This window comes from Pipistrellus hanaki, assembly GCF_964339955.1.
Source record: "Pipistrellus hanaki genome assembly, chromosome: 10".
Lineage (NCBI taxonomy): Eukaryota > Metazoa > Chordata > Mammalia > Chiroptera > Vespertilionidae > Pipistrellus > Pipistrellus hanaki.
In genome coordinates this window covers 48,960,077-48,984,013 of record NC_140512.1, presented here as the reverse complement: position 1 = coordinate 48,984,013, position 23,937 = coordinate 48,960,077, and the positions used below count along the sequence as shown (strand labels likewise).

The 23,937-nt window shown below is 44.6% G+C and overlaps 1 protein-coding gene across 1 annotated transcript in view; it reads right to left on the bottom strand.

The window, feature by feature from the left end:
* Positions 1-23,937, bottom strand: part of CREB3L2 (cAMP responsive element binding protein 3 like 2) — a 111,576-nt gene that overhangs the window by 39,838 nt on the left and 47,801 nt on the right. Inside the window, exon 2 of the mRNA XM_084896997.1 lies at positions 7,601-7,817. Within this exon, the coding sequence (XP_084753123.1) occupies positions 7,601-7,817 (217 nt within the window). The remainder of the gene's footprint in view (positions 1-7,600; positions 7,818-23,937) is intronic.

The window sequence follows — 23,937 nt, the reverse complement described above, 5'->3', positions numbered from 1 at the left end:
CAAATACTGTACTAGACCACTTCTGTATTAGTATAGGTTATATTTTATGTTGATATTTTATATATTTTCTAACTTTGTTCTTGTATCATCTGGGAGGATAGGGACCATGTCTTGTTCTCTCCAAACAGCCTTAGCCCAGCACTACTATGTTTTCTCCTTAGAAAGAAGACTGCAATTAAGGAGCAAAGCAAATGAATACCTAGCCTCCCTATTTAACTACAAAGAAACATGAGTAAGATAGAGTAACTCGTGGTGAGACACAAGACTTGGTCATTCAAATATAAGCTTGTATTCCTCAACCAAAGTATAGAAATAGCCACAGACATTTTATATTTTACTTGGATGTTTCTGCTTATCTCTTTATAACATCCTTTTTTTCCTCCAAACAGAAAACCCTGCCTAGCATCTGGTTAACAGCCATAATCATGAGGAGAAAGGACTGGGCTGGATGTAGGGTGTCTTTCTGGTACTTTTGAAGGCCCAGCCCACATTCCTAGGACTGGCTCCTGTGGTTGCTGAACCACATGAAGTTCTTTAGCTTGAGTGTTTCAGAAAAGTCTACAAATTTAGCTCTGAAGACAGATGACTCCTATGTAATTTTAGACCAGTGTTTCCCAGCTTTTTTTGTTCACAGATTTATTTGAGATCTTAAACAAACAAACAAACAAACAAAAAAGTTATATGTTCTTAACAGAAAAACTGACACATGCTGATTGCCCAAAATTTGTATACTATTTTAGGGATCTAAAATCCATCTGGTGTCCATGATGAGATAGTAGGGTATGAACATCTCATATATATAATGCCCTGTATAATTAATTGGCTTAGGGTTCAAGGAGGGAGGAAGAGGAAGATGGGAGAATTAGCAGAGAAAGAACAATGAAGGAAGAAAGGAAAGAAAGAATGGTTAGAGTGGGAGAAAGAAAGACAGAGGGGAAAGGAGAGGAAGAAGGAGAAAAAGAAAGAAAAATCCTAATCAACTTGGAGAGAGTCACTACTCAAAACTTTATCTTATCACTTTGCTTCAGGCTTAGAAGCAATTATAAAAGTAGAGGCCCAATACATGAAATTTGTGCACAGGTAGGATCCTAGCTGCTGCTGGCTGCCAGCCTGGGCCTTCCTTCATTCCGCACCACCCCCTGTTGGTCAGTACACATCATAGCGAGCACTCAAACTCCTGATTGGTGGAACTCCTGAGGGGACACTTTGCATATTAGGCTTAGATAGATAGATAGATTGCCTTTAATCTAAGTAAAATTGGACAAGATGATCTGACTCACAGGCTTTCCTAGTTGTGATGAAATATGCACTATCATCACTAGAAACAAGAACTCCTACCCTGTTTCCCCGAAAATAAGACAGTGTCTTATATTAATTTTTGCTCCCAAAGATGCGCTAGGTCTTATTTTCAGGGGATGTTTTATTTTTCCATGAAGAAGAATACGGTACACATTTATTGTTAAATGAAAATAATGGAAATTTATTACCTGTATACGGTACAGTAGTATGGTAGTTGTAAACACAAACCAAACTGTGAATCCTACAGTATCAAGAATGTACTCATTTATTCAATGACAATTATGTCATCATCTTCTGGAACATCATCATAACAATCCAATTCCTAAATTTCCTGGTGAATTTCTTGTGACTCCATTTCTTTCAGAATCAGTGGACCAAATCTCTCATCTTTAGCCTAGGGGGGGAGGCTTATTTTCAGGGGGATGCCTTATATTTCACTCAGAAGGAAACCTGTAAGTAGGTCTCATTTTCGGAGGATGTCTTATTTTTGGGGAAACACGGTAGTTTTGCTTAAGTTGTTTTCCCAATGCAAGAGGTGAATAATGTTAACTTCAGTGGGAAAAGAAGTTTTTAAATGTTGCCTAAGGAACCATCCTCCTCCTCCGACAGAGTACTTGGATCAAGAGGGATCCTTGAGGACTGGTCCTCCCTTAAGGGGGATGTAGAATGGGGTTCAAATGAATAAAATAATTCAGTTCCCAAAAATGTGGCCATCCACAAAACGCAGAAAAACAACTGAAGCTAAGACCTAGACCAAACTATCCTGAGCAAGTTCCTCATCAATTCATGCCCACTGCCTGACTCACACACCCAAATGTTTCTTCCATGGCCGTTATCCCTACCAATAAAAGTGTTTTTGCTGGCATACGAAGGTAGGTTTTACTCAGAGGGAAACTGGCAAATAATGAAGATGAACTGGGGGTCAGAAACTGAACAAAATATATCCAACATGCTGTACCTGTTCTCAGCAAAGTACTAGCACAACCTATTGCAACACTGGATCTATAAATAGAGCAAGGAGCCTATTGGTGGAACTGAAGGATATGAGCTTTGGCCTAATGATTAGACAGGCTTCCTGGAAAAGATGGACTGATTATTTCTCCTCACACTGAGCTGTTCACAAAAGTGGCACCCAGAGTTCCATTACCTTGCATTTATATTGATTAGAATTTAAAAACAAAGAGATAGTCCACCTGAAACCCATATAATATTGTATATCAACTGCAACTGAAAAACAAAAAAATTTCTAAATTATATTCTCCAAACCCTTCACTGCATTAAAGCTTGTGATATAATCACAGAACAATAATAATAATAACAACAACAATAACAATAGTGTTATCACGGAAGAGAAAGGGACCCTGAACTTTTGGAAATCTGCTTATTTTCATTCATTTTACCAGGGATCTTTTACCATCGCCAGGGTTTTAACTCTACTCAATACTTCAAGGCTCAGATAAATTCTGCCTCATTTAGGCAACTTCAATGTGCTCTCTCCTCGCAATTTTCAAAGCTTCATTTCCTCCTGGAACATTATTCACATCTGCCTGGTTCAGTATGTGGGTACCTGGCATTTATTTCCATGAGGCTCTGAGCTACACACAGGGAAGATCTAAATCAGTGATTCCCAAAGTGGTCTATATTGACCCCCAGGGGTCTATGACAACCTGCAAGGGGTCTACGTCAGCGAAAAAAAAATTGGGGGTCCATGAAATGAAAATGGGGGTCCACGATAGTGGATCTCAACATACACTGATAGTACCTATTTACTTACATCATATTATCTTATAATATAAAAACATATAAATTATTTATAAAAGTACCTATGAAGTAAAAAAATTATTATATATGTTTATAAAATTGTGTAAGTTGTAGGATAAAAACCTGCACATAATGATATACCAGTATCATCTTGTTACAAGCATATGCGCAGTAAACTTTCTTGCCAATTTTTGTCTCAAAGCTTCGCGAACTTGCACCGACTTGTTCAATTCGTCACTCTATAAATATGAATGTGAGAAAAATACGTTCATTCGTTTCCTGAATCTTGAATAGGAAAGTGCTGAGAAAATATTTAAAAAAATATAAACTGGTAGTTTATCATACAAATTATAGTAAATCAGTGTTATTTTGTTTGAGAATGCCGGAGAAAAGTAGGTACATTATTTTTTATTAAATTTTAACACTAAACTTCACTACAGTTAGAAATTTACAAAAAAATCAATATCAGGTAAGTAGGGGGTCTACCCAAAACCGAAAAACATGGCAAGGGGTCTATGGCACAAACAAGTTTGGGAACCTCTGATTTAAATGGTACTGTTGCATCCCATAAGAATCTAGGTTGGCACCTGACACACAGTAGGTGTTCAACAACCATGTAGACTTGAAGGGAACAGTTAGTTTGCTGGGTCATCTCTAATCTGCATATTCCAGAATTTAGCTCTGAAGACAGATGAATCCTATGTAATCTTAGAAGGGCTGCAGATGGCTAATTACACCAATGTGAATTATCTGAATACAATATAAGTATTGTACTTGCTATTTCCTCTGCCTTGAGGCCTTTTCTTAAGCTTCACAGTTCTTTCCTGCATCTCCTGCTGATCCTTGCTCAAATGTTACCTTCAAAGAAAGACTTTCCCCAATTATCCTATTTAAAATTTCAACACACCCCTGCTTTCATTTGAATGTTTGTGTCCCTCAAAATTAGTATATTTAGATCATAACCACCAAGGTGATGGTAGCAGGAAGTGGGGCCTTTGGGATCTGCTTAGGTCTTGAGGGTCTTAATGAGATTCATGCCTTAAGAAAGAGACCCACAGTGCTCCGTAGCTCCTTCTGCCAAGTGAGAATAGAATTTGAAGTCTGCAACCAGAAGAGGGCCCTCACCCGACCCTCCTGAAACCTCCAGCATCCAGAACAGTGAGAAACAAATGTCGATTATTTATAGGCATCCATGCTGTGGTATTTTGTTATAGCAGCTTGAATGGACTAAGACATATACACCCCCAACACAGGAACTACATGTCCCCTTTTCCAAGTTTTTTTCTGTATATCACTGATTATCATGTATTATACTATATGTCTTACTTTTCATTTTTCTTATTCTCTATTCCTCACCTCACATCATAGAATGTAAATTCTATGGAGCAGAGATCTTTATACTAGTAAATTATATTTACTCCTTTACTCACTAATGCTTAGAAAAGTCCCTGGCAGGTTAAGCACGAGATAGATACTCAATAAATAGCTTTGGAATGAAATTTAAAAATGAATCATAAAACACCCACCTCTACCTGGCACTGATTCTATTGAAGACACTGCACCTAATCAAATACATGTCTGCACAGTCAGGTGGCAAGCAGTGCATGATAGAGCAGAGTAGGTATCTCCTCTGAGGCCATCACCAAAGGTTAGGGCCCTGCTTCCAGTCTTGCATACCTTTGCCCTTAACAAGTCCAGAACCACTAGATGGATGAGCTACACTGTAAGGCACAGATAATATGTGCTAAAGGGGTTCAGACCCAGAAGAAGCCACTTTACACTCATCACTGCGTGAAGTGTGGTAGTCAGCTTCTGAGATATCCCCAAGATTTCCTACACTTCTGGCATTTACATCCTGTGTGACCTCCTGCCACAATGAATCAGGACGGCCCTATGGAGCCGACAGAAAATTTCCAGGGCTAGGTCAGAAAAGGTATCTCAGCTCCAGCCTTGGTCTCTCAGATTCCTCACTCTTGGGAAGGTGGCTATGTTCCCCCACTAGATTACCAGTGCATCCCTCGTTCTTTGGGAAGCCAGCTGTCATGCTGTGATGACTCTCACGAAGCCCAGGGAGAGGAACCAATTTGCCAGCATCAAACTGCCAGCTATGTGAGTGAGCCTCCTTGGAAGTAGTCCTTCTAAACCTGGAGAACTCTTCAGATGGCTGTAGCCTTGGCCAACATCTAGTTTCAAACTCATGGGTGATCCTGAATGAGAACCACCTAAGTGAGTCACTCCTGAATTCTAAAATCCACAGAAACCATGAGAGGCAATAAATGATAATTATTGTTTTCAGTCATTAATTTTGGGAGGTTTATTACACAGCATTAAATAACTAATACAAGAGATCATGGAAATGACTTCTACAAAGGAAGTAGGGCTTGAAACAGAGGCATCAAAAAAATTGTAGAAATACAAGGCAAAGCAGAAAAGCAAGTATGGGGAGAAACCATGAGCAAAGGCAGGTACAAATGTTACACAGAAACCACACCCACAGAGAACCTCAGGATGGGAACAAATCTAAAGGACACTCGTACCTTTCATCTAATGTTAAAGTTCATTCTTAAAATAGTAAAACGAAGGTAAGCATTGCATGAATTTATCTAAACTGAAACTCAAGAGAAGGTTGACTCCCTATAATTCTCCTCCATGTAGTGATACAAATGAGGAGTATTCAATCACAACAGAGACCAACCACATTCCTGAGTCTGAATTCAGGTCACTCCTTAAAGTGGTTTAATAAGAATTGAGGGAGGAGGAAGAGAGAGAGCAGGAGAAAGGGAGGGAAAAGAGGAGAAGCAAAAGAAGCAGAAGCAGGAGGAAAAGAAGGAAAAAGAAGTAAGAACAATTATAGCAACTCTACAACAGAAGAAAGAGAAGGAAGGAAAATATTGATTAACTGAAATGCTATGCAATGGGGATTGTCCTAAGTTCTTTAAATACATCAGCTCATTTTACCTTCACCACAACTCTACATCTCAAATTATTTTAGTTCTATTTCTTCCTCCCCCACCTCACAAGAGACTTCCCTTCATCCCATTCTCCTGAAAGTACACAACTACAGAGAAGGATTAAGTCATCATGCACCTAGCCTCTTTCCAGGAAAAATCTGAGCACACAGTCAAGGTTCCAGCAGGTTCCAGTCAAGAAAGAATCCACTCACAGATTTGGGGCATTCCCTTCCCCGAGGATATAAAGTAAGATTTTCTAGACTGCTGATCAGAACACCTCTAATCAAAGGAAGAAGGTATCTGAGGTGAAAAAGAAAAAAACCTACAGCATTCTCTATCCCAAGAAATCATGTTTTACTGCCCCAGAGTCGGTTCTTCCAGAGGCCAGTGGTAGATCTTGGAACCCCTCCTGGAGGAAGGATTTCGCCACAAAGGTAACCCCCTATTTGAAGAAGTAGATTCAGGTATTTGCCTTTAACCAAAGGGGAGCATGAGGGAACTTGTTCTGTAGGGAGTCACTTTCCAAAGATTCTGCCATATGTTCAGTGGTATAAGGAGGGGAGGAATCCCAGGTCAAGGTCAAGCCAGAGGTGGTGGACTTGGTAAACATTCCCCTCCATACCATCCTCCCGTGAAAAGAAGGTACATGCTGACCTAGGATTAGAGAATAGTTTTTAAAACTTACTCAAGGTATTGAAATAGCTGGTTATACGTCTGAGTAAACAAAACATAGAAAATTAATTACAAAAGGTATATATACCTTAGAGAGGCTGGAAGATAAGACATGTACCAATGAGTAATGGTCTTCCTACTATCTATGAGACCAGAAAAATAAGGCCTTCAACTAATACCATCCCAATGGAAAAGTCTAGGAATGATCACCAAGATCTCATATACATGGGGCTCAACAGAACATGCTGGAAGTGGACAAAGAGGATGTCCAAGAAACTTCTATGGAGAAAAGTAGTCATAAACTCTCATTTAAAAATGACATGGAGCATTATGTTAATCGAAATAAGCTAGTTGGAGAAAGATAAATATCACATTATCTCACTCATAATTTGATGAACAAGAATAGATCCAGAGACAAATGGCAAGGGAGCGGGAGTTAGAGAGCAACCAAAGGACTTGTATACATGCATATTAGCCTAACCAATGGACACAGACACTGTGGCAATGGGGGCTTGCCCGGAGTGAGAATGGCTGGGGAGGAGGGAGGTAGGGGGACTGTCAAGAAGGGAAAAAGGAGACATATGTAAAACTTCAGACAAAAACAACAACAACAAAAAGGCTTTGGGCTCTTGAAACAATGGAATTATCAACCAGATAGGCCATCCTGGTTTGCAAAAGGATGCTTTGCTGCCCAATCTACAGGGTCACAGAAAGCAATTACTATCATTCAGATACAGCACGTTCCCAGAGAACACAGGCAGGGGTAGAGAAATGTGCCCTGTATCTCTCTGCATTTCCCCATAGCCCAGGCACAAAGCTGCACACAGAGTAAGATGTGCTGACAGTACTATAACCCACACTCCACACCCTCAAGTTGCTCTGATTCAAAGGTGCCAAGGCCCCTGCTCTGAGTTTACCATCATTGAAGCTGTCGCTGTTGGTAACGTGGGTGAACGGTGACTGGGCCCGCGGCTCCTCGCTCAGAGAATAGCTGTGCTCGGCCTGGATGAGAGGGGCTGGAGATGTTGGGGATGGCTCCACCTCCATCGACACACTCTTCTCCGAGAGGAAAGGGTCGTTCAGCAGCTGACCCAGGACGTTCTGGGAAAACTCATCCAGAAGTTCTGTGAAGTGCTGCAGGAAACACAGGAGGAAGAACTCAGTTTCTCTATACCATGAGCTGATATTTGCAAACGAAATTCGAAAGCAAATACATCATCCAGAGCTTTAATCGAAGTCATTGAGATACTATGTCCAGTTATCTGTCACTGCACAGCATAGTATCCCAAAGTTCAGTGGCTTAAAATGCCACAGTTTATTATTTCTCACCACGTGGTGGTGAGCTGATTTTCTTCTAGGTTCCGTGATAGAACCATAGTGAGCTAGAAGGTTGGCTAGGGGCTGGGCTGGGCCAGGACCGTGGACACCTGGGCTTTTTGCTCAAAGAGGCTTTCTCAGGCTGGAATTGCTCACATGGTGGTAGAAATGTTCCAGGAGGCAGCAAAACAAAGCTGAATGACCTCAGAAGTCTCACATCATCCCTCCCTCCACATTCTTTGGTAAAGGCAAATGACACGGCCAGCCCGGATTCAGGGGGTAGGAAAATAGATTCCACCTCTCAGTGAAGGAATGGCAAAGTCACACTGCAGGAGAGTGTCAGCATGACTCACAGGGGCCATCACGGTAACTCCCTACCATGACCTGCATTGGGAAGATTTTAAAATAGCTATCCTGTTAGTATTGCAAAGTGCAAGTTCAAAGGCGTCAAAGGCAGCTCCCCTCTATTCTCCCCACCACCTGGGCTTTGTTCCTCTGCTGTTTTTCCTTAATTTATTTTTATCCCCCATTTCCAACACCACCACTCCCTAGCCCGCACCATACCATGAAGATGATGCAGGAATAATCTATAATAATAAAAGTGTAATATGCTAATGAGACCAGATGTCCTTCTAGATGAAGCTGGGCTGTGAGGAAATCCCCGGTCCCTGGGTGCCGGCTGGAGGAAGCCCAAGTGCTGGGTGCCAGAGAGAAGCTGTGCAGGCAGCCGGGGGAAGAAAGGCCTACTCTTGCATGAATTTTGTGCACCGGGCCTCTAATCCATACATATATTCACAGAGATCTCTACATCCCTTGTTCCATTGTCTCACTCTGAAGAAGCTGCCAACATTATGTGCTATGAATCGCCCAGGAATCTTAAGACATAGATGCAGACTCCCAAATCTAGTGGGCCTGAGGTTCTGCACTTCTAAGAAGTTCCCGGGATGCTGAGGGGCAGAATAGCTTCAGGCTAAGATCAGAACCCAGGTTTCCTTGACTCCAGTATAACCTCTTCTGATTCTCTAAATAGCTCCCCAAAGACAAATTTACTGGTGGCCTGATGGTAAATATTCTGCAAGTGCCTGACGGAGTTCCTTTCAAGACCAAAGTTAAGGTAATGGAAGAGAAATAAATTGTAGCATGTTAAATGCAAAAGCAAGAGTTGAACTCACAGTCCCTGCATTTCCAAACCACAGTTCTGTCCCCGGAGCTGCAATGTGGACTCTGGCCAGCTGTGTTGGCCCTGCTACACCCCTGGAATCCACTCTGCCCTGAGGCAAGGCTCCCTTTGATGGCCGCGCTTTCCCATGGAAGTTGCCAGGTTGGGCTACTCTGCTGACACTGTTTTCTTTCCCGGGTGCAGCACTAATGAATGTTTCCATGAACATCCCTGGATAACCAATAATAAACCTTCTCAAACTCTGCCAACCATTCCTGAATCCCCTACTTTGGGTTTTGTAGTAATTATCATCTTGTCAAACCATTTAGCCCTAAACGATGATCAATCCTGAAGAACTCAGAGTTGTTGTCAAATGCATTCTGATAAACTCTCCTGTTAAAGAACCTCCTCAGAAGAAGGGACCAGCCAGCTGTGCCTAACCACCCTTCACACCTGGGAACTTGGTAAAATGAGCACGGAGTAGTTCCCAGGGAGAGACAGTGGTGATGGGAAAGATATGCCAAACTTGTCCCAACCATGCGGTGACTGGGCCCAGCAACTAGCCTCAGCTGGGTCTCCTTGACAGCTGCGGGCTCCAGGGCTCAGCAGATAGGTCAACATCCCACTGCTGATGCAGGGCAAGCCAGAGCTGGCCCATCCTTAATGCCAGCCAGAGAGAGAGGGGCATATGGTCTTGGAGCCCAAACACCAGAGAAAGGAGCCAAGTGAACACATGATAGCAAAGGATTACTCATGTGAAACCAAGGGCTCAGCAATTTTAGTTGCTCTTTCAAGAACGTGGCCACAATAGCATTTCACCATTCCGCCTAATAGTCAAGTTTTATGGTTTTACATGTTTGAAAGGTTGACTTAGTTGGCCAAAGGCGTCTAGTATATTAAGGCACCACCACCAGTGAATCTAATGTTCACTTTAATTTCTTAGCTTTCCTACCCATTAATGCTCACAGCAATCCCACTGTCCAAGATCTCAGTCACCTACTATTAAGAGATAGACCTTGGTCCCTAGCTGGTTTGGCTCCGTGGATAGAACATCGGCCTGCGGACTGAAGGGTCACTGGTTTGATTCTGGTCAAGGGATCATGTCTAGGTTGTGGGCTTGATCCCAGTGGGGGGGGGGGGGGTGCAGGAGGCGGCTGATCGATGATTCTCTCTCATCATTGACGTTTCTATCGCTCTCTCTCTCTCCCTTCCTTTCTGAAATCAATAAAATATATATATATTTTTAAAAGAGACCGATCTTGAACAACGGTCCACTTATTTCAGATTGACTGAACTTTTTCACATTGTTTCTCTAAGAAAGAAGTATTTGAGCTTCACAATCCAAATGCATGGAGATGTTCTAACAAGTATAAACCATGATGCTAGTCTTTGATGATCTTGATAAGAATCAGGTGCTGGATTCAACTGATGAACTAAGTGTTTAAACATGTTAAACTTTCAGAAAATGAGCTAGGTGCTTTCCTATAAGGTATACATGTCCTATTTATATATGGGGACACTGTGGCTCAGAGTAGATAGGTTCATTGCCCAGGGTTGGGGTTGCACAACTGTTGAGATTCCACCCCAAGTCTAGCCGATTCCAAAGCCCATGCACAGTGTACCACAGAATGCTGCTTCATTTAAGTCAAGTTCTAAAGTTGATGCACAGGAGGAGAATCCAAGATGGCTGCTCGGGTAGACACCTAACCGCAGCAGCACACAGCAATTTCAATGGAATACAACTAAAATGTAGAGTGGACATCGCCCAGAGCTACAGGTAGTCGACTGACTGAAAATTCTACAACAAGAAGGAAAGAGAAAACCAGAAGGAAAATCAGAGGAGCTGAAAAAAAGCCTAAGGTACGGAGACATGCTGCGCACTTGCACGCACGCGCGCGGAGAGGTCGCAGCCGGAGAGGAGAAGAGGGTTGGGTGTTGCCCGGCATTCCCTAGCAGGAAGGAAATAAAACCCCCAGCCTGGGCTGAACCCCCGAACCGGCAGTGCTGAGCCCCAAGTTATGGGCCAGACCCTGGGGACCCAAGCTCCGGCAGGGGGAGACAGGGCTGTGAGGCGGAATCCCAGGCGAGCAGCGAAAAGCAGGGCGCGCACGCACATTGCGCGCAGAGGACTGAATATTGACTCTGATGCTGGATTACCCTAGCCCAGGGGTCCTCAAACTTTTTAAAGTGGGGGCCAGATCACGGTCCCTCAGAGAGCTGGAGGGCCGGACTATATGAACTACTAATTCCTACTGTAACACCTCGGCTGCGCTCACTGCCCAAAAAACCTGGCGGGCTGGATCAGACTCCTCTGCGGGCCGCATGTGGCCCGCGGGCCATAGTTTGAAGACCCCTGCCCTAGCCGGAAGGAACAGGGCCTCCGGCAGCGCTGAGCCTCAGTCCAGACTGCTCTGAACCCCAGTTCTGAGCCAATCCCTGGGGACCCAGGCTCAAGTAGAGGGAGACGGGGCTGTGAGGTGGAGTCCTGGGAGAGCGGTGAAAGGCTGAGCCCCCGGAGTCGCGCATTGCTTGCAAGGGAAGGAATGTTGACTCTGATGCGGGATTGCCCTGGAGGGAAGGAAACGGGAGACCCGGCTGTGTTGGGCCCCAGTTTCGACTGCTCTGAACCCCAGTCCTGGACCAGACCCTGGGGACCCAGGCTCGAGCAGGGGGAGATGGGGCTGTGAGGCGGAATCCCAGGGGAGTGGCGAAAAGGGGAGCCCCCAGAGTTGCGCGCACTGCGCGCAGAGGACAGTCTGTTGACTTTGATCCTAGACTCCCCTAGCGGGAAAGAGAAAAAAAAGCTCCAGACTGGAGGAATGTGACAGGGAGCAGGAGCCCCTGCCGAACACCGGCCGGGCGCCTGCAGGGAGCCGGGCGACGGGGCCCCCAGGGGGGCGGGGTGCCCCTGAGCCCTCGACCTCTGAGCGCGGGCAACGGAGCCAAGGCCTTGGGCTGCTTCCTGGGCGGCGCAGACCCCCGGCAACAGGCTGGAGCAGCGCGGGAGCCCCCGGAGAACAAAGGGGTGCCACAGGCCAACCTGCTGAGCTCCCATGACAAGGAGGAAGAAACCAAAGAAGTTCTCAATGTGAAGAAATCAAGTGAGAGCAAAAGATAGTAAAATTACTTAAGAAAGAATACAAAGAAGATCTTGAAAAATCAAAGACTAAGTCAGAACTCAACTCACCAGCCAACATTGCAACATATATGCGTTTAAAAAAAAAAAAAAAAAAAAAAAAGACAGGATGTTGGAACAGCGGTGGCCAGGCCTAGAGTGCCCAGGCACAAGGCAGTGGCAACCGGGCCCGGAGCAGCAACGGCCAGGCCCCAGAGCAGCAGCAGCCAGAACCAGGGCAACAACGGCCAGCACTGGAGCGGCCAGACCTGGGGCAGTGGCAGCCAGGCCTGAGGCGGAGGCGGCCAGGCCCAGGGTGGCCAGTCCAGGAACACCCAGACCTGGAGTGGCCAGGCCCGGAGAAGCCGGGCCCAGAGCAGCCAGGTTGGGAGCAGCCAGGCCCAGAACAGGAGTGGCCAAGCCTGGAGCATCCAGGCTGGGAGCGGCCAGACTCGGAGCGGCTGGGCCTGGGGCAGCCGGGCCCAGAGCAGCTGGGTCGGGTGCGGCCAGGCCCAGAGCAGCGGCTGCCAGGCTGGGAATGGCCAGGCCCGGAGCAGCAGCTGCCAGGCTGGGAGCGGCCAGGCCTGGAGCAGCCGGGTCTTGTGCGGCCAGGCCCGGAGCAGCAGCTGCCAGGCTGGGAGCGGCCAGGCCCAGAGCAGCCGGGTCTGGTGTGGCCAGGCCCAAAGCAGCAGTTGCCAGGCTGGGAGCGGCCAGGCCCGGAGCAGCAGGGCCCAGAGTAGCCGGGCCCAGAGAAGCTAGGTCGGGTGCGGCCGGGCCCGGAGCAGCAGCAGCCAAGTCCAGAGCAACTAGGTCAGGAGCAGCAGTGACCAGACCTGGAGCAGCTGGTTGTGGAACGAACCAGAGCAACAGAGGCCAGGCCCGGAGCAGACAGGCCCGGAACAGCTCGCTCTTCGCCTGCCCCTGCCCCACAGCTGCCTCTCAGACATGGCTGGAAACTTTTGTGGGAACTTGAGGGTCTGCTGAATCAAGTGATGAAGGCTTAGATCTGGATGTGTTGAGTTAGTATAGGGTTGGGGTGTTGATCTGTGAGTGCCTTGGGTGGGGCCTGGATGAGGCTGGTTGACCTATTTGGAAATGTTTTTTGTGTGAAATGTATCATTGGGCATGTGGAGGTATTATTGATATGAGAAAATGCTAAGTAACTGATTTACTATCTGAAAAGGGATTTACTATCGGAGAAAGGGAAGGAGGAAGAGACTGAACATAAACTGCACCTATGGATGAGGACAATGGGGGATGGGGAGGGGGTGGAGGATGGGGTGGGAACCTGGTGGAGGGGGGAAGAAATGAGGAACCTTTGTAATCATATGAACAATAAAGATTGATTTAAAAATAAATAAATAAATAAATAAATAAATAAATAAATAAATAAAGTTGATGCACAGTGGACAATAGAGTTAAAAACAGAAAAACAAGAGCCATATACGGTTAGAACATCTGCCCATGCATTGAAGGGTCACAAGTTCAATTCTGGTCAAGGGCACGTACCTGAGTTGCAGGTTTGAGCCCCAGCCCCAGTTGGGGCACATGCAGGAGGCAACCAATTGATGTGTCTCTCTCACTTTGATCTCTCTCTGTGTTTGTCTCTCTCTCTAACTCTTTCCCTCCCTTCCTCTCTCTTTCTCCCTCTTTTTCTCCCTCTCTCTCCTCCCTTCCACTCTCTCTAAAAATTAATGGAAAAAACATCTTCAGGTGAGGATTAACAAAAAAGAAAAAGAAAAAAAAGTAGACGGACTTATTGACAGCCCATCCATTCACTCATCCATACACAGTCTTTCACATTCAAAGTGCAGAAACACGCCTGAGGGGTGTTAGATGGAGAGGCTCCTGGTACCACTTCCATGGAACACCGGCAACAGGATGAAAATCTTTACCTGCCCCTAGTGCACGCATGGCTCTGTCAAAGGTTCAAAGTAGCGGTACAGAACCTCCAGGTCGAAACCTCCTGACAGGGTTAAACCCTTGCCTTGTGACATGAACGTTCCTCCCCTACCACAGGGAAGATGTGTGGCAACTTCCTTTAAGACTTTGTGTTGAGCCCTAGCCAGTTTGGTTCAGTGGATAGAACATTGGCCTGGGACCAAAGGTTCCCAGGTTCGTTTCCGGTCAAGGGCACATGCCTTGGTTGCAGGCTCCTCCCTGGCCCGGACCCTGGCTGGGGTGCACTAAGGAGGCAACAAATTGATGAGTTTCTTTAACATCAATGTTTCTCTGTCTCTTTCCCTCTCTCTTCCAGTCTTTCAATGGGGAAATATCCGTGTGTGAAGGTTAACAAAAAAGGAAAAGAAAAAAAAGGATCTGTGTCGAGGTCTTGCCTCCCAATTACAAAATACCCAACATATAACACCCTCCAACCTGGTTTCAAATGTCCTGCGAAGTCTTGTCTCCCTTTACTGTATTCGCATACATGATACTTTCATTCCACCTCTAATGGAGCTCCGCATGTCAGTGTGACAATGTCGTTGTGGAACCGGAGAGCCCTGTGCAGACCTGCAGAAACACCTTCAGTTCTCAAAACCTCAGATAATCCCCCCCTGAACAGTGAGGATAACAACAGCACCAGCTTCCTGCTTCGAGGATTAAATTAAATAACATGTAATGCACTTAACACTTCACTGACACAGCAATCATTTTTAAAAGCTCTTTAAAAACGCAAAACCCGGTCACAATTAAAGCAATGAAATGTTGGCATTTTCTACCCGCACACTGTTCTTCCTAGAACATCCTTTCATTTTCCTTTCTCCCCATCAGGAAACCAAGACAAAACAAATCTATTTTTTTAAATTTATTTATTGATTAAGGTGTTACATATGTGTCCTTATTCCCCCATTACCCTCTCATCCCTCCCCGACTCATGCCCTCGCACCCCCTCCCCCCATTGTCTGTGTCCATTGGTTAAGCTTATATGCATGCATACAAGTCGATCTCTCTCCCTTACCCCTCCCCTCCCCTATCTTTCCTCTGAGGTTTGATTTAAGCCTGTCAGAGAAAGATAAATATCACATGATCTCACTCATTTGTGGAATAGAATGAACAACATAAACTGATGAACAAAAATAGATCCAGAGACCGAGAAACATCGATCAGACCAACAAATCTATTTCTTTTCAGTCATCCTAGACAGACACATTTAATTGATCTTTTACTTCCCTGACCAACTCCAGCCCTTCAAAGAAGAGTTAGTTAATCTGATGTTTTTACTTTTCCTTGATGTTCTATAACCCAGATGTCAACCTTTTCCCCACCCCTCTGAGCCTGGCACAGATCATAGGTGATGTGTGCTCATCTCTCGTTTCCATTATCACTCTACAGCATCCCAGCCAAACAGAAAACAAATCGGAGTTAAAGCCTGGGCCCCCCAACAATGATAAGTACGGTAAGTGCTCTCAGTTGTCTGCAGTGTACATCCAAATCTACAAATCAGGGAGATGAGTAGGACACATTGCTAACCTCACATACGTTCCTTCATAACACACCGCCATGGCTCCGAAGCATTTACACTTGTGCTTGAAGCTCATGCACTAGCTGTCGGAGGAGCTTGCAAGGAAAGAGTGCTTTGTGTTCTGGGCCGCTGCCTGCTGCTAACAGCTGGCCCAAGAACACAGGCCATGGGGGTAAGGCAGGGGAAATAAAGTAGGAGGAAAATGAAGGATTCGTAATTCCTGAGCTCGAACAACTGGCTGCATGAAGTTACTAAGCCCTTTTCCTTGTTCTGCTCCTGAGGTCCGCTCACTCAACACCTGGAGTGAGCAGCTACTCTGAGCAAGTCACCGTGCTCTATGAGTTACCTGAAAGGGATGTCCTATTCCCCTATGGACCAACATAGAGCATGTTCAAAGCCACTTTGCCCTCCCAGGGTGGGCCCACAGGCATCTTTTGTGCTGGAACTAACTGAAGAGTGCTGGACCAGAGCAAGGACGGGAGAGGAAATCCCTTCGCGGGCTGTCACACCACCTCCTCTGGACCGTTTCCTTGTCTATAAAACTCTCTCTCTCTCTCTCTCTCTCTCTCTCTCTCTCTCTCTCAGTGATAGTGTATACTTTAGACTTGATCAGTAGTCCATAGTTTCTCGCTTTTTTTTTTTTTTTTAATGTGTGGACCCTTTGTAGAATCTAAAAAAAGTTTCCCCGCCCAAAACATGCCCACAGGCACTACACACAGACACGGGCTGACTTCCAGGCGGTTCACCTACTCCCTGAAGCCCGCCCGTGGTGGGCAGAGGAGGATCCCATGGACCCCCAGTTAAATACTCCCCCAGAGGGAACAGTAATAGCACACACACAGTGATAGGTCACCGCTAACAACCCATTCAGCTCTCACACCCTATAATTTTCTGAAATGTTGCAAGCAATGTAACACGGAAAAGCTTTCCAACTTTGGAAAAGCAGGGGAGACGCCCTCTTGCTGCTTCTTGGGGTTTTTAGTTTTGTCCCCTGCTACTCTGCTCAGCAGTGAAGCAGGCTGAGGGCAGGAGATGAAGGGTTCAGAAAGCAGAGCCAGGGGACCCCCTGCAAGAGTGGGGGACCCAAGGCCTGCCAGGCTCCTCCGCGGTCTGTGCCCCACAAAGACTCCGTTCTCTAGGCCCGCCGCCTGCAAACGGCTGCCTTGGCTGCTGGCCTCTGGCTGATCTTCGCTCTGAGGCAGAAGGGAAGGAGGGTTTTATGAGAAATCGCAGCTAGGAGCCTTGCCCAGAGCACAGAACACTCCAGGGACTGGAGTCATGGAGGGAGGGGATGTGGTGGGGACAAGCTGACCACCCCCAAAGCCGCAAAGAAATGCAGAGAAATAATTGAGATGGCGGGCCTCAAATTCACTTTAGAAACCAAGGTTTCCTTCCAGCAAAAAACAGCTTGTCTGTATTAGGCAGGAGGGAGGAAGAAAGAGGAAGGAGCAAGAAGGAAGGAGGAAGGAGGGAGGAGGGAAGGAGAAGGAAGAAGAGGAGAGAGGGAGGAGAAAGGAATGAGGTCTCCATTCAAGGAGTGGGCAGCTTAGACTGGAGGGTTTCTTCCACCTTCTATGTGCCCCACATACACACAGAAAATGGCGAGGTGCCCACTAGGAGGGAAATGGTGGCTTTGTCAAACCACAAAAAAAAAAAAAAAAAAGGCTTGAAGTCAAACCCAATTACAGTAAAATTTCAAGGAGACCTACTTTGTTTCTAGTACCAAACTATAGGTGCATTACATATTTCTCTAAAAATAAAGAAATTTGGGGCAGAAGCTGAGAACTCTATTGCACAAGAGGTTTGGGTTTGGGTTTTTGTTTTTTGAGTGATACTTGCTTTACTGAAATTTCACAAGCAGTAGAAGAAATTGTTTTTTAAAGAGCCCTATTTCAAAGCAGACATGCTTTGTGGTATCTAGATGCACCTTTCTTTGTAAAAGAAGTATGTGAAATAGGCTGATCAAATTATAATGGCATTGGGGGATGCTTATTTAAAGGAACTCCTATTATAAATCCACTGGTAGGGCATATTTATTGTAAAAAGTATCACCCCTGATTTATTTATATAAATAGGAATTTTTACATATGACATTTTGTTCACAGGTAATGAACCAATACCAATTCCCTTTAAACGACATACTTTTTCATCATTGAAACAGGTAACAATACACTTTCTCCAAATGCAATCTAATCCTGATTGGTCTATAGCCGTTCTTAGCCTAACATTTGATATTTTAAAAAATTCCTTGTTTTGTGTCAGGCAAACCAATCAGTCATGAGATTAAGGAAGAAGCGCCCAGGAGACAATCAGGGTATTCCCGCATATCCTTCAAGGAAGGCATGAGCTAAGGTCGTCTTTGTTTGTCCCCTAAAATAACTGAAACGGGGTATTTTGCCATTCTGAGAAAACTTCTGATTATACTTCTGATTACAATAACAGGCTCCCAACCAGAGACTGGTGAAACTTGAAGAAACGTTAGACATCATGTGGGCCTACCCGGACATTCTACTTTGAGGAAACCAAGGTCCAGGACAGTCCATGAGATCAAAGATGGTTAACCTCTTTCCACTGTAGATTCTGTAACAAGAAAGACGGTGACAAGAAAGATCACCACACGGAGGATTTCCTCCACAGAACTCTCTGACTAGGACTTACGTTCTGCTACGTACAACAATCCTATCTCTGAGTCAAGTCCCGATGTGCAAGATGTCAGGTATTTAAAAAGAAATTATAGGAGCCATAAAAAAAATGGCATACTCCCTCAAAACCCTTCCTTTATTTATGAGCCAGCTCTGTCATCATGATTACTGAGATAACCTCATCTTCCAGGGAAAAGAGAGAGTGCTTTGCACGGGCCAGGCTCTGTGCGCCTTGTTGTTTAAATTAACAGGGAGTGACTCACTGCCAGGAGGCACCCTTTCACCCCTAGATAAGAGCAACAGGGATCCCACAGATTGCAAAACCCTATGCCATCCGCCCTGTCAGGTTCTGGCTTACAGCCACCTAGACTTTTGCTCTGTGAAATCTCACATGCATGCCCCGCCCCTCTGGAACACTGGCCTGCTCAAACACACCAGAGGATCTGAACAACCCGAAGGCGTGTTTTATGCACTGGATTCATGAGTCAGAAGAAGTATGTTCTGGATCAGCTCTGTAACGATTAGCAGTCACCTTGGGCAAATCACTCACACTCTTTACTCCATCCAAAATTAAGAAAAATACAATCTGCCTTCAAAACTGTTGTGAAGATAAAATGAATACATAGTCTGATCTCTAGTCACTTAAAACAATTCCTTTCACTAAGAGAGGAATAAATGTTAGCTGTTTTACTGTTGTTATTACTACATGCCTAGCTGAAACTGGGGCAAATTACTAAGAATTTCTCTGATCTTTCAGCCTGGTAACACTAGGCAGGAAAATGAGGCTCATTAAATGCCTTTTATTCTTAGTGATCTCTTGTTAGATTCTAGTTTGCTCATTTGCTTACCAAAGGGCTCAATGTTCAGCTCATCAATTCATAATTGATAAATCTCCCCTCCCCCCTTTTGAAAACCAGGCCCATAGCACCAGTCTCCAGACACCTCTCCTATTCCCTGCAAGTCCTCCACAGACCATCAACACTGCTACCATACCCATATGTTCCTCAATGCCCTTTCGGTTTGACCAGCAATAATAATTTTTATGAAAACCTGTCACTCAAACTTTATAAGATAACTGGTCCCAGCCAAACTGGATTACAAATTTTCCACTTTGGTGGTACCCTTGACAAAACAAAACAAACAAAAAAACAGAAAACCAAGGTAAGAAGAATGAGATCATCACCAGTAGCAGCTGAGAGTTCATGACAGAGCACCAACAGAAAGGAAGAAAAATTGAGCCGTGTGGTTGTGAGAGAATGTCCTGGACATGCTCACGGATTCCTGACCCTAACTAAGCAGCAGCCAGGCAAATTTTCCTCAAATGATGAACATTTTCAGGTTCTCAAGTCTTGCTCTGAAAGTGGAGCCCAGGTGCTCCAAGAGGTATATCTCTCGGTGTTTTTGCCACCAGATAGTCCCTGTCATCTAGCTACATCCCTGCCCCTTCTCTTCATTTGAACTTGGAAGAGTTGGAGAATGTCTAAGAAAGGTGGGGGAAAAAAAAAAAAAAAAAAAAAAAAAGAGGCCATAATCTTCTCTTTCTGCAAAAGACCATAAATAGAACCCAGTGATCTCAGAGCTATTAGGAGAATAAGCAAACTTGAAACTATTCTTCAGTCCCTCCGAGAAACAGGTGCAAACACCACCTGTTACAACTTGTTACCAAACAGCTTAATTGGGCATCTTTTTCTCCCCCCAAAAAACAAACAACTTAGAACAATGCTTCTGCTTTTTTTTTTTTCATGATTAGACAGTGTGGATAACTGCTTATTGCATCATAAATAGGGAGCAGTTGCCTTCTGGTCATAAAAGATTCTTTTCAGCTACCCATGAAGCCAATAGTCTCAGAAATTACATACGGTTTGAATATAATAATGATGCAATGCCTTGGTGGGGGTGGGGAATATTTTGGAAAGAAAGTCAGCAAAACTTCATTAATAAATAAGAAGTCAATAGCAGCTGCTATTGTAGTAGAAAGAATGCTCTATTTGGAATGAAAAATGTTTGGATTAGGACCTACCTCTTTCACACTTGGCTCCATAACCTTGGGCAAGTCATGGAACCCAAGTCCCTCTCCTTAGAACATAAAGTAGAAGAGTAGAACCAGTTGGTCTCCCAAGACCACTACAGCTCTGACATTCCGAGACCAGTTATCATGTAGGAAGCCTAAGGGAATAAAATAGCCTGAAAACAAATCTTAAGCCTGAGTCAACGTTCCCTGAAACTCCCTCTCTCGCCTTTTCTGAGGCTCTTTTGGCAAAGAAATAATTCCCCTAAGGGTGGCTGAGCTAACAGCTGGATAGGACTGGCTGGTTTCTGCCTTTGAACAGCTGGTCTATAAGACAAACAACCTGACAGGGTTTTATGGGAAGAGAGGGAGAAGACTCAATTTTGCAGGCCAAGTATAGATGGAGAGAAAGATCAGACTTTAAAAGTGTTATGTGTTTCCCCCTGATCTGTACCCCTTACATGGACCCAAGTCCTTCTAGCCTTCGCTGTGCAAAATCTCCAAGAGGAATGAAGGGGAGAGAGGCGACTACTAGTAGACAATTCTATGAAGGCCCAGAAGAATTCCTGGCCATAATTTCATGTTTTCTGCTTCATTCCTTAGAAGAAACCAACAACTCTGAAGTGGTTAAAAAGTCTCAACCAGTCCATGTTCGTTGAGATAAAAAGATCATCATTGTAGGTAAAAAGCTTCTTCATTGATTGGGATTATCCTGCCCACTACAGGGTCCTATGCCCTAAATGCTTGTAGTTTCCCCTCCCTATCATGCTGACAAACAAAAATGCTACCATATGTTTCTAAAAGCAAAAGAAGCTAACTTTCAATACGCAGACCAGGCTGGATTGTGAGGAATCTCCATGTTAACTCAGGTTCTTTCCATGGGTCTATTTTCATTATTCATGAGAAACACGGCACTGTCAAAAAATTCTGTTGGTGACCACCTGAGTCACTGAGTTATATCCCCTCCACTACCTAAGATCCACCAATATCTGAGTGCCCCTTTTCCCCATTAATCCTAATACTTTCAACATTTGCAAAGCTTGGGTTTCTAATAGGTTAAACCTCTAGCCAACTTTTTTAAAGTTCTGGGCTTGTAATAAAGTGATCCTGTCCTCACCTTTGTTTAAACAGATTTTTGCCACCAGCAGCCCATTTAGAAGGGAAAGGGAAAGAAAAACAGCAACTCACAAAGCCGTACACAGAGTCTGTGTGCAAAACGAAGGGGCAGCTGGACCACCTCGCGGGGCTGACTCGTGATGTCTGTAACGCGCAGTAAAATTAGTAAATTGTGCCAGTGCTAATGCTCCAGTCTCAACCAACTGGTTTGTTTGTTAGGGCTTCTAGCTCACAAAAGAGGTATTTAAAAACTCTACACGTAGCCTTGGAAACAGACCAGGGGAAAAGTAAACAGAAAGCACAAGTTTTGCCTGTGCAGGCAGCAAACACTGCACCGATGACAGTACAGCAGCAGACAGATGGAGACAAATGAAGTGAGCAGTGCGTGAAAACAACAAAATCATGGCCCCTACCCAGAAAAGTTTACTGATGGAAGGTGGATCACCCTGACTTGATAGCTGTCGTTTATCTATCTGAAACTTAAAATAGCCCATATAACCTACGGTAATCTCCATAAATGACAGTATACCTAAGCAAGTAGCTATTTAAAATGTTATGGTAGAAATTTTTTGTTAATCAATGTTCACAATAGACATCACAATAAAATTTTGACATTCTATATCAAAGTAGAAATATATTACAAAAACTGAATTCCCCTATATTTTCAATTATCAAGTAAAGAACTGTCTACAAATACTATTATGTAGAAATTTATAGAAGGATATCTGGCAAAAAAAAAAAAAAAAAGTTTATAGTACTTCTGCATAGTGTAACAAATGTGTTTTTTTATTCTTCTTATCAATATTTTCTACAATAAAAACCTAGAGGTTTATAATGTAGGGGGAGGGAGGGGAAGAGAAGCACTTGTTGTTTAAAAAAAAACAAAAAAAAACAAAAAAAAACCAGACTCCATTTAATCAAATTAAGAAAGATCTGGCTTACATAGTCCCCAGGGAACAAAGAACAGTGAGGATTGCTGAATAGACATTTTCTGCCCAGAAGATGGATATTCTATTTTTCACTCATGATAATTAAAAAAAAAAAAAAAAAAAAAGACCACAAATGCATAATAATAATCTATGGGCGGTGCAGGCTTAAAGACAGGTTTCGCAGAACAATCATACCCCATTTTCCCCTGAAACTTTAAATGTTAAATGGACAGAAATCACCTCTCTCATTTTGTCCTCCACGTTGACAGCAATTAGGACCCACGTCATCGGGCCTTTCTCCAGCAAGCCAGGTAGCTGCCGGTGGCCGTGCAGGGTCTGTCTTCACCAACAGTTCCAGTCAGGAACTCTGGACACAATAGAATTGAAAATGCTAGGAACAATCTCCCCTTTCTTCACCTTCTCCCCACAAGGGTGGGCCCTGACTGGTCTCCCAACAACTGCACCATCAATACCGCTTCTTCTTTATAAATCAGAATTTCCGTCCTTGGCCACTACAATTATGCTTTTATCCTTAGATTGTATTCAGGAGTGGTTGCTGGTCTCTCATGACTTGGGGCCACCAGCCACAAATACGTAAAATAATACCTTTGATCCTGCACTCCAACTCCCCTGCTCCCTTGCCAAATTACAGTCTGTTAAACGGCGGAGAACAGACTAGCACCAGCCACTTGCGTTCTCTCACCCACTGTAGTAAGCTGAATTCTAAGATGACCCCAAGATTCTAGGTGGTCATCAAGATTTCTCATGATCCAGCTGAGTCTGCGTATTGAAAGTTAGCTTCTTTTGCTTTTAGAAGCATATGGTAGCAATGTTGGTTGTTGCCATGGTGGGGACATACCCTAAGATCCCCTTGAGTGTGACCTGTAGGATGTAGGACCATGGCTGCATTCCAATGAGTGCCAGATTATGTTATGATGAAGAGAATCTTATAGAAATAATTAAGATCCCAATTCCATTGACTTTGAGTTCATCGAAAGGGAGATTTATCCTGAGTGGGTCTGATCTTTCACAGAAGATCTAGATGTCAGAGAGATTCTCCTCCCGCCTGGAAGAAGCAGTCCTCCAAGCATTCTACAGAAACTGAATTCTGGCAACTCTGTGAGCCTGAGAGAGGACCTCCAGCTCAGGGGAGGAGCTCACGTCTGACTGCAAGGTGGTGACGGAGACCCTGAGCAGAGGAGCCAGGTAAGCTGGGGCCAGATTCCTAACCCAGGGACACTGTGAGATAATGCATTGAGGTCCCACGTGCATTCACTTTGAATTAACCAAAAGGGAGATTATCCTGAGTGGGTCTGACGCCACTGGATGCCAGAGAGGTCCTTGTTTGACGCCACTCCGTGGTGGTAATTTATGCAACAGGAAACTGATATACCCACAAACTGCCCATGCAGCTGCCCATTCTCTTGCCCACACTCTCCTTGTCCACACTGAGGATGCTAATGTGGAGGAAAAATTAATCCCGAGGATAGATGTAGGTGTGGAGA